This window comes from Centruroides sculpturatus, unplaced genomic scaffold, assembly GCF_000671375.1.
Source record: "Centruroides sculpturatus isolate CEXI.00-Female unplaced genomic scaffold, Cexi_2.0 scaffold217, whole genome shotgun sequence".
NCBI classification, from domain to species: Eukaryota; Metazoa; Arthropoda; class Arachnida; order Scorpiones; family Buthidae; genus Centruroides; species Centruroides sculpturatus.
Genome location: NW_019384750.1, coordinates 99723 through 113749, shown reverse-complemented (window position 1 = coordinate 113749; position 14027 = coordinate 99723). Strand labels below are relative to the sequence as shown.

At 33.2% G+C, this 14027-nt stretch overlaps 2 protein-coding genes across 2 annotated transcripts in view; one reads left to right on the top strand and one right to left on the bottom strand.

Moving 5' to 3' along the window:
* Nucleotides 1-2056: 2056 nt before the first annotated feature.
* On the bottom strand, nucleotides 2057-3004 carry LOC111628561. Its single transcript, XM_023372384.1, has one exon. It carries the CDS (start codon nucleotides 3002-3004, stop codon nucleotides 2057-2059), a length of 948 nt encoding a protein of 315 aa, XP_023228152.1.
* Nucleotides 3005-7003: 3999 nt separating this feature from the next.
* LOC111628539 (zinc finger CCHC domain-containing protein 9-like) overlaps nucleotides 7004-14027 on the top strand; it is a 40331-nt gene continuing 33307 nt past the window's right edge. The window contains exon 1 of the mRNA XM_023372349.1: nucleotides 7004-7027. Coding sequence (XP_023228117.1) covers nucleotides 7004-7027 — 24 coding nt within the window. The remainder of the gene's footprint in view (nucleotides 7028-14027) is intronic.

Below are 14027 nucleotides of genomic sequence, written 5' to 3'. Positions count from 1 at the left end.
ATCAAATCAGAGACCACTTTTTTACTGCTTTTATAAAAAAAGAAACAACAAAACCTGTTAGAAGAATATGCAGATTGCACCAGACTTAAAGGATTCACAAACTAGACAAAAATACCTACTCATCTTTATATGAAATAAGAAAACAAAATCATCAAATAAAACTACATAATGACACTATCAACAGACAGAGATAGAATAACATTTAGTATAAGTATGGGGAAGCTAGTTTATGTGGAGACCTTCCTGTCGTTTTCTCTATCAATGGTAACAACAAGTTGATACTCTTTGAAACAAAACAAAACTTATCAAGAAAAAACTTACCATAAACAATCAATCACTTGATTATGAATTGGAACAGTCAAGGTCTCAAAAAACAAATTACCACTACTCTGCTACCTTCAATCAAAGTCTAAATCAGATAGTCGGTATAACCGAAAACGTGGATAACATCCAGCCTGTTTTATAAATCAAATTTTTTCAACAAATTTATAATAGAAACTGTACTGGCGAGCAAGTCATTGGGCCCAGAATGTCCAAGTGGTAGCCTATGTATTTTAATTAAAAAGGACCTTGGTAAAATAATCCAAGTTAAAAAATCTGATAACTCCATACTATTGTTAATCTCTATGGATAAACCCATACTTGGAAATATAAATAACAAATTAATGACAGTCATGATTGCCTACATTCCCCCTGAATACTTAGTAAAATTACAATACTATTCTTTGACAATATGTCTTCATTAAAAAGATCTCATTCACCAGTTAATGAAAGTCCTAAAGAAGAAAAGAAAATGAAAGTCGAAGAAGAAACATCAATTTAAGAAAGACATTAGCCATCGTAATTAAAACATTTGTTACTTTAATTCTGCACAAAATATCCTATTTGCAGTTTCAAGACTGCACGGTAAGATATCATCACGTAAATTTCCTAGAAAACATCCGACCGATGTATATGTACTGTACCTGACATATTTTAGATTCATCACTTCGATGTGCGAATTCGTGCGAATTCATGCTTAATAATGTGTTTGAGGTGTTTATAATTATATAAGAGTCATTGTTTGTATCGTATTATTCTCAAATGCATTTTTTCTAGTTATAATTTGTACATTACAGTATCACCTCATATGCGCTATTGGGCTTGGAACTTCTATACAAATCGATCGCTTCTTTATAGAAGCCGAAATTCAATTTACAATACTATTCTATTCTGATAAAAGACAAGATGGGCTATCTGTGATTTAGTGGACTTTACTCCTGTATGAATAGGAAGGAAGAGTAAAAGAAGTAAGAGTTAGAGAGAAGAGGAAATAAAGGAAGATAGGAAAGTGTGAAATAAGCAACCATAAGGTCCCCACAGGATCCCATGGGCACCCACATCGCCTTAATTAAAACAATATTTACAGAGGAATACAAATAATTAACAGTAACATTTTTACGTACTGATGCAATTAACAGAAGGTTGCACATCTTTTGCATCAAAGAATATACAAACATATTAATGGATAAATAAATAATAAACAAACACAATGGGTAAATACAGTTTTGGTTACATTAGTAAACAGTAAATTTTTGCTTACATAATAGGAATTTGCATGGTTGGTTGAATAATTTTATACATATTTACAGTTTTAACAATTTAGAAAAGTATGCAATACTTATTGCATTAATGAAAATTAAATATACAACAGGTATAATTTTAAAGTTATACATTAAGTAATCAGTTGACAAGGAATTTTTGATGTAATCTTACAGATTGAATTCCATAAAGTTTTAACAAGAAAATTTTGACAAGATAAATTATAACTTAATAATTACACTATGTTATTCGTAACACAGTTGAATTTATATTGGATTCACTACATATAACAGTCCTTATTTTTAACATTTTTCTTTAATCTTCATCGTTTGTGGAGGAGTTGTAGTTATCGTCGTCATTACTGTCACTAGTTTCTGTTGTATCTGTGTTGAGTATATTTAAATTCAGGTCACCAAACTGAGGTACTAATGCACCAGTGTCCTGTATAAACTTCTCAAATGCTTTAAAAAGTTTGTTATTCATTATAAGTTTGTTCTCTTTTGGCAGCCAGTTTTTCCCTTCTGTGATACATATCTCTCTTGAAATTTTCTCTGAGGGTTGTATATTTGGTGCATTCAAAGAGGAAGTGATGAACGGTATCTTCGTTGTTCGTGTTTGCGTCGCAATGGTTGTAGTCTCTCTTCTTGAAATGGCGCAAATATGAGTTAAAACATCCATGCCCTGTCAGGCATTGTGTTGTTTGGAACGATGGTTTGAATATTCTGTTTTTCTGTCTGTCCTCGATGGATGGGAAGAATTTGAAGCACAACCTTCCAGTGGGTGATTCTTCCCACTCTGTTTGCCATAAAGCACAAATTTGTTGGTTGATGTACTTAGTTATTGAGCTGATAGGAAGCCGCCAGTATGTTATTTTAGTTTGTGCAATTGAGGCTTTTTTCGCCAATTTATCAGCTAACTCGTTTCCTGCATGGCCAGCGTGACCGGGTATCCAATTGAAGGAGATTTTTAGTTGTTTTCCTAATTTTGTTGCCAAATTTATGAGTTCTTTAGCTAGGGCTGATTTGTTATTTTCTCTTCTTAGTATATGTAGAGCAGCTCTACTATCGGTAAAGACAAGTAGTTCTTTATAGGTTGTGTGAGAGAGCTGACTGATGTAAGTGAGGGCTTTAAATATACCCCATAATTCTGCTTGAGTAATTGAGCAATGATCTGCAAGCTTGAACGCTGCCTGGTATAAAGTTCTTCCTTCACTGTTCTTGACTACCACACCTGATCCTACACCATTTTCTCCCTTTGACCCATCAGTAAAGGCTATCAATTGTCTTTTTTTCTTATTTTCTGTTAATTCTTTGAAGTCTAAGGAAATTTCATATGGGTGAGTTGCTTTTGGGTCAGTCATAAAATTAAATTCATTTGGTATATTGTCGATATTGTTGTGGACAATGTGTGACTTAAAGTTCATATTTTCTGGTGGTANGGTTAATGTCCAGATACGTGGACCGTCATGGCGGCACTTCCTGTTTCAGCCTCGAAACCAGACGGTTTGCAGACGACGTGTCACGTGACGACGCGAGCGAACGGCGGCGGCTGTCATGGCGCCTCATCGCTGATTCCAGCAAAGAAAAGGAAACAGTGGGGACGCACATTCTAACCTAACCTAACCTATTCTAATAATATAATTGGTAATAATTATGCTAATTTATTAGAATAGGTTAGGTTAGGTTAGAACGTGCGTCGGTGCGTCACGTGACACGTCGTCTGCAAACCGTCTGGTTTCGAGGCTGAAACAGGAAGTGCCGCCATGACGGTCCACGTATCTGGACATTAACCGTAACAAATTTTTTGTAAAAACAGGTTGTTTTATGCGTTAGAAATATTTTTTCCCTTGAACTTGAATAGGATAAATTTCCACATTCGCCATTTTGTTTATGCGCACTCGCAGGTGGCAAACAAGATGGCGACCGGAAACTCGGTCATTCGGACTACCTAGGTACAGTACTTTACCCCCGAATCCCTTTCCTTCAAACCCCACGATTTTACGCGTTTCATCATCTCTGTGCGAAAGGGTAAAATGGTCTACCTGGGTCTATGACTGCCGGCAATTCTCCATAGGTTACTATATCGCTGCCTCGTCGTGTTCCGGCTCCTGGATTCCTTTGCGTCATAGTTCAGTCTTCTTGATGAAGATCTTTTCCGGCTTGCAGAGTCATCCTCCGGTGCAGTGCATAACCCAAATCTTGTCGACTGTGCCAGTAAAGTTAAAATTTACAACAGCTTCACAACTGGTGACCGTTCGATACGGCAATAACACAATGAAAAGTTCAAATAGTTCGTATCTCCCGTACTTGCCCGTCAAGAAGACACCTTACTATGAGCTGTTGGCTAGCAGTAACATTTCTGCTATATTAGAACTCAGTCAGCGAGACGGATCCAACTCGAATTTTCCCGCTTCCACGCCGACAGGCGTTGGCCGACCAATTAGCAGCCATGCTAGTCCAGGTCCGCCACATGGAGTGATGTTTCGCCAACCGTCTCTTCCTTGAGATGCATGCGCCACCAATTCAAATGTAGCCAATCGTGGTCTTCCTCGGCCAAGGTCCTACCGTGTTTCCCCGAACATAAGACATCCTCTGAAAATAAGACCTAGCAGAGGGTTTTGCTGAATTGCTAAATATAAGGCCTCCCCCCGAAAGTAAGACCTAGCAAAGTTATTTTTTTACTCGTAACGGTCATCGACAGATGGTTGAAAGTGGCCGTTGACTTTTTGAAAGTACAGCCACTGATTGACCAGCAGACAATCACTCCACGCGGCATAATTTGCATAAGACTATGGCTTGGGAATCACATATTTGCATAACGTTACGGCTGGTGATCGCTAATTGGTCGGCTGGGAACACGCCACATTACATTTGCATAGTGCTACGGTTCAGTAAGCACTAATTGGTTGTCGAGCCCGATGTCGACGCTATGGAAAGGTTAAGTTGAAGTGAGAGTGGAAAGTCCACTTCAGCATGGGAACTTTGTAATTTCACTTCGGTTTTATTTAAGTTCAGTTCGACACGACCGGATATACATCACTCACATCACTCTCGTTTAAGTTCGAGTTGGGAGTTTTTTGTTCAACAATAAATGTGAATTCTTCTTCATGGAAAATAAGACATCTCCTGAAAATAAAACCTAGCGCATCTTTAAGAGCAAAAATTAATATAAGACACTGTCTTATTTTCGGGGAAACGCGGTAGGATATAAGGTTGCCTCATAGATAAGAAACGCTTCTCATTGGTTGCTTATTTGACGTCACTCGTAGTCCAAAACAAAACATCTTAATACGTTATGGTAAAAGCATTACAGATCAGAGGCTTGTTGCTTTAATTACATGCTAATATTTGATTAATTACGATTCATACTTAATTAAATATAAATAAAAATGGATTATAAATAAGAAAAATTTGGAATATTGATGAAATCTTCGTAATTTCTACGTGTAAAGTTGAAATTAAAATGCGTTTTTCTACTGTGTAAATGAAATCGATTTTATGATATTATAAAGTACCGAAAACGATATTATTTACTCATACATATACAAAAGTAACTTTGTCAAAAGAACAGTTTTCTATTTTATAAACATATTTTTAATATCAATATATACAAATTAAGTGTTACATAGAAACATAATTAAAAGAAGTCAAGTACAAAATTTTCTATTGTTACAGTTTTTAAAATTTAAAGTTCATTTTAATTTAAAATTAAGATTCTCTAAAGTTTTGCATTTAAGAGATCCTTCTGGTTTATCCTGTTTATTTACATCTAAAAATTTTCTTGTCAGATTTTTTTTTCTTTGTTTTTTAATAAACGATTCCTTCTTTGATTCGACCGATTAATATTTTCATTTTCTATATTTCTTAAATTTACTGTCGGTAGTGAAGTTTTCTTTTGGTTTTGCCAATAAACCTAATAACTCTGCTTTTAAATTTCTCTCAAAAAATCATCTTCTGTGAAATGATCAGAGAGAGCATGACAAGAATCAGGATTGAATTTGTCTTTTCTTTTACAATTATGAATCCATTTTCTTATTATTGGATCTTTAGGAAATCTAAAATAACCACCTTTCCTGTTTATGGTAGCTGTTATTACAAGTTGCAACAGCACATTGTTCCTGGCATCTAAAAATAATAATAATAAAATTTAGCTATTTTTTTATTTTCCCAAATATATCTAATCAAGATATAATATTCTGAAATAGAAAAAGTAGTTTAATAAAAAGTAAAATACATCTGGATACGAGTCCAATTTTGCTTGCCATGTTCAATCACCAGGAACAACTATTTCCATTGCAGACATTTCTTTAGAGGCTATGCCTCTGCACAAATATGCAAAACAGTTTAAAATGTCCTCAGGTGACAATGCAACGGAAATAGTTGAAAATGGTGATTGGACATGGCAAGCAAAATTGGACTCGTATCCGGATGTATTTTACTTTTTATTAAATTGTAATTCTGCCAGCCCTTTTCTACAAAGAAAAAGTAGTATTAACACTTCTTACATAAAAATTATTATACAATAAATTTATACTATGTATAAAACATTTTTATATTTTGCATTACTATGCATTTTGCGTAAATATGCATATTTTAAGAAAGTTATATTAATTAATAATAAACAATATTTCTTTTTTACATTTAAAGTTATTTGAAAAGTGTTATCGGCCAGCTTATTATTTGTAGTCGTCATTTCATCGTGCAGATATTATTTTTATACACGTAGAATACTATTCTTACTATTTTAAAATATTTTAGTAATAAATATATTTCATCTATAATCATATTCTGTAATTTCTACAGAAAGAAGTTTAAAAATTACAACAGAATATCAAAAGGCTAGGAACAGTTTTGTTACTTCCGTACAAGTTTTATCGATATAATTATCATAATTATGTTTATTAATAGTAATAACGATAGATATATTTACTTTCGAAGATTAAATGTCTAAAAACTCTCAACAAAGTAACAAAAATAGTGAAATTCCAAAATTTTCTCCCCTCGCTAACTGTTGTCAGACTCGTTCACGGCTCGACTACAGATGACGTCTATCCGGAATCTGGCAAAAGTGACTAAACCAGCTGTATGAAGTAACCTTATATCAGGGTGTCTGTTTATATTCTAGGACTAGGACCTTGACCTCATGCGGCCTTTTAGCCACTTCCTGCCTGATTCCGGATATACGTCATCCGTATATCAAACGATTGCTTTACAACAGTTAGGGAGTGAAGAAAATTTTGGAATTTCAATATTTTTAACTTTGTTAAGCTTTTTTAGACTCTTAATTTTCGAAGATAATTATGTTTAATAGTGGTAATAACAATATATATATTTATGTTGATAATTAGAGAAGTTGAGGCGCACGTATTCAGCCCAAAACGTGAACGGCGGACGGACGAGCGCCGCCATCTGGTAATTCGATAATGGCGTTTGCTACGTTTAGAATGGCGAGTAGAAGATCGGTTAAACTTCTTCACTTTTTGTGTTTGGGGTTAAAATTGAAGTTATGACCTATTTTATTAAAATAATGATTATTTAAGCATTTATGAATAATATTGTAAAGAAACACGATTTTAATCCAGAAATTATTTAATTATTCAATTTTTTAGCAAGTGATGTGAAGTGCCTATAGAATTTACATATATTTGTCGGTTAATGTTATTTATGGTTCCAAAATGGCCGCGCTTCCGACTGTTCGTGGTCCAGATGGACTCCTCCCGGAGGGAAACCGCAGAGTGCCAAACGTCACTAGTTATCGATTCATAGTACAGTAGAGCCTCGATTATCCGACCCAATTGGGGACTGGGGTTGGTCGGATAATTGAAAAGTCGGATAACCGAAAAGTATGAAAAAATCCATTATTAGTGTAGTATATTATTATATCCCATGTAATTAGTATATTAGTATATCGCTATTAACCTACTTCGCGTTGAATTTTCATCGATGTTAAGCCTAACAAAAATTTTTTAAAATAATAATCGTCGCTATTGTATCGTTAAAAATTAGAAAATTAAGCCTCGTTTAAATACTGGCTCCCTTTCATGGTCGAATGAGTGTTGCCAGCTAAAACACGTAAAAATAATATTAAAGTAGCCAAGACATAGCCAAATATTGTAGCGCCACATCACTAGCGGACATTTGAAATTTGCTGACTAGGACGGTCAGTTAACCGAGGTGTCGGTTAATCGGGGGTCGGATAATCGAGGCTCTACTGTAGTTCTTGAGCAAAATAAATAAATAAAAAAGGAAACGTCTAATAAAAATGTAGCTAACAGATGCGAAACGAACCTAACCAAAGCGCCGCCATTTTGGAACCATAGGTAACATTAACATATTTGTCTTCATAATAGTTTATCTTAAGGTAGGTTTGTTCTTCCACGGCATCTTCTACCATCAACAGCGTAATACGTTTGTAAATTTTCTAAAAATTAATTTTGTGAGCTGCTTTCGAATTTACATAAGCCACTACTTCCCTCGACAAAAGTATGAGGTAGTCCTATCGTCCGATCGTACGGTAGGAGAATTAAAAATAATTATTTAGTGTTATTAAATATCCTATAAATACTTTTAAACAATTTAATTTGTTCATTTATCTTCGCTGGTAACCCTCGATGTTAGGCCGGATGGCCGAGTGGTCAAGGTGACAGCCTACCGCTCTGGGGGACCAAGGATCGAATCCGGGGGGGTGGTCCGTCCCTCACCACCCGGTCGCCCCATTGTGAGCCTAACCGAACCCATAATGTGCCTGCTATAACAGGTCCACTTAGTGTACACGGCGGAAGGAGTAAAAAAAAACCTCGTTGTTAAAGTTATCCGCCATTTTTCAACAAATTTCCCGTGGGTCAATGCGCGACGTTCACTGAGTCACGTGATGTTGTGAACGAGCGCCAAAACGTATTTTACTTGGACTTAGAACGTCAAACGTGTATTTCTGCTTGCCGTACAAGTTTCCTGGTAGTTTTTTTTTATATCTACTCTTTCCGCCCTGTGAGCACTAAGAGGGCTTCGAACGGACCACCCCCCGAAGAATTCCTGGGGATTCCTTGACCCGTCTGGATTCGATCTCGGGTTCCCTAGTGCGGTAGGCTGGCACCTTGACCGCTCGGCCATCCCGACGTCCCTGGTAGCGCTTATGAGGAGCCAGGCTGCACATTGTGCTAATAAATAATAATAATAATAAATAATGCCGTACAAGTTTAACGTTTGTACTTGCGCCTCAACCTCTCTATTATATCGATAAAAATTGTACGGAAGTAACAAAACTGTTCCGAGAGCCTAGTTTGATATTTTGTTGTGGTTTTTACATTTCGTTCTATAGAAATTACAGAATATGATTACAGATGAAATGTATTTATTACTAAAATACTTTAAAATACTAAGAGTAGTTTTCTACATGTATAAAAATAGTATCTGCACGATGAAATGACTACTACAAATAATAAGCTGGCCGATAATAGGATGATAACACTTTTGAAATAACTCGAGATGTAAAAAAGAAATATTGCTNATGGAAAATATAGAAATGTTTATATATAGTATAAATTTATTGTAGTGTTACTAATTTGTGTAATAATTTTTATGTAAGAAATGTTAATACTGTACTACTTTTTTCCACTCAAGGATATTATATCTTGATTAGATTTATTTGGGAAAATAAGAAAAAACATAGATAAATTTTATTATTATTTTTAGATGCCAGGAACAATATGAGCTGTTTCAACTTGTAATAACAGTTATCATAAAACAAATTTATTAAACAGGAAAGTTATGATTCTGAGAAAAATTTAAAAGCTGAATTTTTGGGTTTATTGGCAAAACCAAAACAAAAGAAAATTTACTACCGACAGTAAATTTAGGAAATACAGAAAATGAAAATATTAATCAGTCAAATCAAAGAAAGAACAGTTTATTAAAAAGAAATAGAAAAAACTGATAGAAAAACTTTAAGATGTAAATAAACAGGATAAATCAGAAGAATCTCTTAAATGTAATGATTGTAAAACTTTAGATCTTAATTTTAAATTAAAACATGAAACCGTAAAATCGTTTCACGTATAACGTCATTAATTAAACAAACAATTGACTTTCTAGATGTTATATACCTGTATGTAAAACAACGTTTATGGATTAAATTGAAATTTTTAAATAATTTAATTAAATACAATCGTTCCTTTGCCAAAAGAAAAGTAAATTGTAATAACAATAGAAATTTAAAAAAAGTTTGTACCTGATTTCTTTTAATTCTGTTTCTATGTAACACTTAATTTGTATATATTGATATTAAAAATATGCTTATAAAATAGAAAATTGTTCTTTTGACAAAGTTATTTTTGTATATGTATGAGTAAATAATATCGTTTTCGGTACACGAGTATTAAAAATTAAAAAATAGATCAATATAATTTTTGGTTTTAAAAAAGAAGTCATTTGACGATATAAATTAAATTAATTTACTTATATATAAATCACTTACGTAGAATTTACCAAAATTAATATTGTAAGAAACTATTGTTGTTATAATATCATAAAATAGATAAAATCGATTTCATTTACATAGTAGAAAAACGCATTTTAATTTCAACTTTACACGTATAAATTACGAAGATTTCCTCAATATTCCAAATTTTTCTTATTTATTTATTTATTTCTTCTCATTTTTATTCATATTTAATTAAGTATGAATCGTAATTAATCAAATATTAGCGTGTAATTAAAGCGACAAGCCTCTGATCTGTAATGTTTTTACCATAACGTAGTAAGATGTTTTGTTTTGGACTACGAGTGACGTCAAATAAGCAACCAATGAGAAGAGTCTCTTCTCTATGAGGTAATCTTACCTTCTACGATCTTGTTCCTCGGCAGCCCTCCGTTACCAGTTCAAATTGGACAATCATTGCTCAATTTTGCGTTAATACTTAACACCAGTTTAACAGAGCGGCCGGATGGCCGAGCGGTCAAGGTGGAGCCTACCGCTCTGGTGGACCCGGGTTCGAATCCGAACGGGTCAAAAAATCCCCGTCCGAAAATGGTTCGTTCAGATATGTCGGGCTCCGTTCCTCACCACCCGGCAGCCCCAATGTGGCCTGGCCGAACCCATAATGGGCTTGCAAAAAGAGGCCCTCTTAGTGCCCACAGAGCGAAAAGAGTTAAAAAAAAAAATACCAGTTTAACAGTCTTAATAATTTAAGTCGCAAGTTGACAAAAGGACAATAAGGCAATAATAATTGGACAATCATGTCATTACCAGAGTTGTTAGATATGGCCACTTTGCGCCAAATTTGGCTACCCTTTTTTTTTTTTAGTTTGGAGTAAAAAAATATCATTTGGCGCATTGGGTACGTTTTGGACTACATAAATTTGACTCCGCTACATTTTCGCTACATATTATTTGAATAAAAATGGTCTTTAAAATGGTGTTTCATAGTTTTTTATTAATTAAAGACCCAAATAAAACAAATATTTGTGTTTTTCAAATAAATTTTTCTCCTTTATAATAAATGAATTTATCTATTTGTAAGTAAAAATTGAAGGTACCTGTAGAAGTAATTTTTTTAAATATCCTTTTTCGTGNTTACCATAACGTAGTAAGATGTTTTGTTTTGGACTACGAGTGACGTCAAATAAGCAACCAATGAGAAGAGTCTCTTCTCTATGAGGTAATCTTACCTTCTACGATCTTGTTCCTCGGCAGCCCTCCGTTACCAGTTCAAATTGGACAATCATTGCTCAATTTTGCGTTAATACTTAACACCAGTTTAACAGAGCGGCCGGATGGCCGAGCGGTCAAGGTGGAGCCTACCGCTCTGGTGGACCCGGGTTCGAATCCGAACGGGTCAAAAAATCCCCGTCCGAAAATGGTTCGTTCAGATATGTCGGGCTCCGTTCCTCACCACCCGGCAGCCCCAATGTGGCCTGGCCGAACCCATAATGGGCTTGCAAAAAGAGGCCCTCTTAGTGCCCACAGAGCGAAAAGAGTTAAAAAAAAAAATACCAGTTTAACAGTCTTAATAATTTAAGTCGCAAGTTGACAAAAGGACAATAAGGCAATAATAATTGGACAATCATGTCATTACCAGAGTTGTTAGATATGGCCACTTTGCGCCAAATTTGGCTACCCTTTTTTTTTTTTAGTTTGGAGTAAAAAAATATCATTTGGCGCATTGGGTACGTTTTGGACTACATAAATTTGACTCCGCTACATTTTCGCTACATATTATTTGAATAAAAATGGTCTTTAAAATGGTGTTTCATAGTTTTTTATTAATTAAAGACCCAAATAAAACAAATATTTGTGTTTTTCAAATAAATTTTTCTCCTTTATAATAAATGAATTTATCTATTTGTAAGTAAAAATTGAAGGTACCTGTAGAAGTAATTTTTTTAAATATCCTTTTTCGTGACGCTGTTTTAATATTTATTACTATAATCTAGACATGTTAATCGTTAAATAATAAAATTAGAAAAAATAATATTAATTTTTCTACAGTTATTTAATTTGAAAGTTGACTGAGATTTCTTTATTAAATTTATAAGTGCATTTTGGATATATCAATACCCTTCATCAATTTAGTTTTTGTTTTTCTGTTTTAAATGATGTTTTAAAAGTGATTTTAACTTTTTCTTATGCTATTTTCGATGATAAATTTAATAACTGTTTTTAATATTTTAATTTGTTTTCGTAGTGTACTTTCTGTACTGTTGGATGTAGGAATTTTTCATCCGTTATTATTATTATTATTAATGAACAGTACGTATTGGCTTAATAAGTAGTTTGATAAATCCTTTGTAATAGCAAATTAATAACTATTAAGAATATTACAAAGAAAAATTAATTTTCTATAGACCGTCTTGGCACGATCATTTGTTGCAGTCTACTTTGCAGATAAAATCAGTGTTCTCTACATAGTAAATTACAGTGTGTGAATATTTGAGTCTTGCGATCCTTATTTCCGATCAGTTTATGGGCCTGTAAATTAGCCGAAAATATTTACTGTGATTAAAGTTATTGCTGGAAAAGTACTAATGGTGTGTTTTTATAATTTGTCGTCAAATCTCGGGTTATTAAAAAGGAACTTTTTGAGTTGACTACTTTTGGGCTACTTTTTACAAACTTTTTGACTACAAACACTAAAAGCATCTGGACAGCGTTGCCAGATTTGGCTACTTTGCGCCAAATTGGGCTACTTATTTTTCAGTTTGGCGTTAAAAAATGCANAATCTTTATTTTAAATTTTTTGTAATACTTTGTTTAAAAAATTATATAAATCTAATATTACTGTACTTAGTAAAAATAAGAATAAGTTTTATAAAAGATTTTCCACTGAGAACTTAATCATAATTACATTAACTTTCAGCAGCAAAATATTACATTTCTTTTGCAAATTATGAAAAAATATTCATAGATGTTTAATTTAAATAGATAATTGTTAATTTGGGATGTATTTGTATATATGATGTTCATTTGCATTAATATCTCTATTATCGATACAATATAAACTTCATTAAAAATATAACAACTCCTCATATCAAATTGTTCACTCAAAAAATTGCTTTTTCAGAGTTTACATCTTTATTATTCTAGCACTTTTGATTTCTTATAATCCATTTTCAGGGACAGTCAAACTAAAAAAACAATCTTAAGAATATCATTCAGAAAATAATGTATCTATTCAATATGCACATTGTCGTTTATTACTGTTAGACTGTTTTTTATGTTTGTTTTCAAAGATGGTTGTAAGAATGTACTGAACACAAAGATCACTCTAACTTCAGCACCTCAACTTCAAGGAAGTGAGGAGTAAAATCCTCACTTCCTTGAACCTGTTACCTGCACATAACACGTATAAGAAATATACAGCGGGTGACAAATGTTTCTTATACATGTTACGCGCTGGTAACAGGTTCAAGGAAGTGAGAATGTACTGAAGATGTAAAATCTGGAAAAGTATATTTTGTGTGATTATATACTTCTCCATAATATATCATATTATACTATTTCCAGAAATATGAGGAAAGTTATATAATGATACTATAAATTTTTATTTACCTAAATTATTAAATCAGTTATATAACAATTATGATTGAGTGATTACGGACATGAAAAAAGTATAGTAAAATATAATGTAAAAAGAACTATAAAAGGATTTTTGTAAATACAGGGATGTCATTAAAAATACATATTGGTAACTTCATCTGTTAGACTATCTAGCTGCTTTTTGCATGTTAAATAGAGTTCTCAGTGTGCTGGAACAGATTGGTGTTTTACAAGAGATGGCTGAATGAGTACAAATATTATGAAAGTTCATTTTAAAATTGAGAATAAACCAATTTATACAAAGAATTATTGCATTCGTGTTAAACTAATAGCTAAGTTAGGCCTGTAGGATGGTAGCTAGCAATGTACACAGATATTTATGATTATTAATATTGCATTCGTGTTAAACTAAT

Bases quoted from the DNA above. Each gene is read 5' to 3' on its own strand.
- LOC111628561 (XM_023372384.1), bottom strand. From the start codon at position 3,004: ATGAACTTTAAGTCACACATTGTCCACAACAATATCGACAATATACCA.